General features: G+C 57.7%; 1 protein-coding gene across 1 annotated transcript in view; it reads right to left on the bottom strand.

Moving 5' to 3' along the window:
• MXD3 (MAX dimerization protein 3) overlaps positions 1 to 2,438 on the bottom strand; it is a 4,553-nt gene extending 2,115 nt beyond the window's left edge. The window contains exons 1-4 of the mRNA XM_006762872.2: positions 2,247 to 2,438; positions 1,867 to 1,972; positions 1,198 to 1,227; positions 955 to 1,069 (exon numbers count right to left, since the gene is read on the bottom strand). Of these exons, the coding sequence (XP_006762935.1) occupies positions 955 to 1,069; positions 1,198 to 1,227; positions 1,867 to 1,972; positions 2,247 to 2,316 (321 nt within the window). The 5' untranslated portion in view covers positions 2,317 to 2,438. The remainder of the gene's footprint in view (positions 1 to 954; positions 1,070 to 1,197; positions 1,228 to 1,866; positions 1,973 to 2,246) is intronic.
• Between the last annotated feature and the right edge of the window lie 14 nt (positions 2,439 to 2,452).

Raw genomic sequence — 2,452 nt, 5'->3', positions numbered from 1 at the left:
AACCGACTTCTGCGCATGGGCCACGAAGTTTCAATCACACTGTACGTGCACGCCCACACGTGGTATTTTGTGGAAGAGCCACACTCAAGGGACCAAAGAGCTGTATGAGGCTCGCGACCACTGAGCTAGGGTGTTACTCAGGCACCATGAGGGGAATGCAGGCACCTATGGGACAGTGCGACAGTTCCCACATGATTTATTTACTAAATGGCATATCCATCTGTCTGTCACAGCCCAGATACCTAGAATGGCCTAGCAGAGCAGGTGCTCAGTACTTCTTGAAGGAAAGAATGCAAGTCAGGGGATCTGGGCCTGGGTTCTGAATCTGTCCCTCCATTTCTTCCTCTGTCTGAAGAACCGAGAGGGCAAGAAAGGCCTCTTCTATTTCCAAGGCCCCTCCAAATCCCCCCTCTGGGGCTGCCTGGGGCTTTGAGTCTGCACACACTATTCATGTCCGCCAGGGGGCAGCAGCAAGAGCCCCAGGAAAATGGTGACTGCCATCCCCAGTCCTTTAGGCTTCCTGGCCTCTGGAGCTACCTCCCAAAGTGGCTTCAGGACAGACTGCCCAGAACAGGAGACCTTGAAGGATGGGGAGAGGAAGAGCGAGGACCAGTCCTCTACAGTCTAAGGGACCCTTACACATGACCCATCACGTTATCTTCAACAGGCATGCCTCCCCATACAGAGGAGAAAAGGAAATCCAGAGAGGTTAAGTGCCTGGCCCAGAGCCTCACAGTTGAAATAGAAGTAGTAATAGCTGTAACAACAACAGTGAACATTTATTGGGCAAATGAAGCTTAACATCATTTGCCCAATAAATCCTGAGCTATTTTTTGCTCTTCTTCCCATTTAACAAAATTAAGCACAATGGGCCCCTCTCCCCGAGCCCTTCCCTGCTTCACCTCTCCACATGTCCTGGTAACCTGGCTCCTGGGTGCAGAGGTAGCTCCCTACCTGGATGTGCATCCTGGCCCGGCGCAGAAGGCTCAGTGTGGTGTATCGGGCACAGTCAGCCCCCAGGGGCATCTGCTGCTTCAGCTGCTCCAGGCACTGCTTCAGCTGGGCCCTCCTGCAGGGGAAGGGGTCTGGAGGGCAGTGCCAGCCCAGCCTTGCTAGCTAGAGGGCTGACAGGGGAGGGAAGGCCAGAGGAAGACAGTCCCTGAGGCCCAATGCTGTCAGGGCATGGCTGGGACTCACCTGCGCTTCTCCAGCTCGTTGTGCACAGACCTGCCAATGCCAGAGAGGATGGGGTGAGGGGCCATCAGTTGCTGCCCACACCCTCAGTCCCAGGTTCCCAGAGGCTCGAAATCCACTGCAGATCTCTGCCCCAATCTAGCGCAGTATGGCAACCTTGTGCTGGCCTCAGGCACCTGAGTTGCCAAGTGGAGGCAGAGACTCATGGGGAGCTGGTAGGGGGTGGGGCTGGGGGGCAAATGCTGAAAGAGGCCTGCCAGGTAGCTGTGGAGTGCAAACAGAGGTGACAGTTGAGCTGAGCCAGAAACACAGGTTACCCAAAGCAGGTAGTGGAGAAAGACACTCAAATTGGAGGAAACAGCTTGTGTAAAGGGCGGAGATGAAGAGAGAAAAGGAGGAAGCCTAGGGGGGAAAGTGAGTGATGTGATAGGTGGAGTATAGGAGTGTGAGTGGAAGCCGGACTCAGAACTGCCTTGTTCACATCAGGGGAGCTCAAGAAATAGTCTTTGAATGAATAGAGGGGTGTGTTTGGTGGAAGGGGAGGAGTTTGAATGTCTCCAGAATAGATACCTGGCCCAGAAGGCGCAAGCAACAAGGAGGAAGTGGGCTGAGGAAGGGCCCGAGGAGGGACAGCGCCCATCCCCCCTCCCCGTCGCCCCTCGCCCTCCTCACCGCCCACTGTCCAACGCGCCAAGAGCTTGGGGGGATCCCTTCCTCTTTCTGTGGACGGGGCCTGGACTTCGGTGCGGGAACAGGGACGCGTATCCGTGCTCAGCCTCTGCCAGAGAGAGCCCGCGTCGGCGTCAGGCTGGAGCTGGTCCCAGCGGGCGCCCCTAGCATGGCACGGTCAGCGAGGGCTTTGGGCGCCAGGACCATATCCCCAACACCCGCCAGCCCGACCGACCGAGGACTCCTCTCCATTTTAAGATGGGGGTGCCCCGGGACTACTGCATTAAAGCCAGGTATGCATCCTCCAAGTTGGGAGCCAAGTCTAACCCAGGCCCGTGTCAGCAAGGTCGCCGCCTGGGGTCCAACCAAGGGTTCCGCCTCACCTCTCTCGCGGCGTTCCAGGAACTCGGCCGCCTGCAGCAGGACCTGGATGTTGCTGGCCACGGATTCCATGTCGGCGACAGCTGGTGGCGGGCGGGCCTGAGTGCGAGCTGGAGGAGCGGCAGCACTTTTGTTACAATGTAACTGACACGGTGCAACAAACACAGGCGCCCAGCCCCGCCCTCGGAGGCCCCGCCCGCCGGCCGGC

This window comes from Myotis davidii, unplaced genomic scaffold (genome assembly GCF_000327345.1).
Source record: "Myotis davidii unplaced genomic scaffold, ASM32734v1 scaffold438, whole genome shotgun sequence".
Taxonomy (NCBI): Eukaryota; Metazoa; Chordata; class Mammalia; order Chiroptera; family Vespertilionidae; genus Myotis; species Myotis davidii.
The sequence above is the reverse complement of the archived record's forward strand: the minus strand, read 5'-3'. Positions and strand labels throughout refer to the sequence as shown.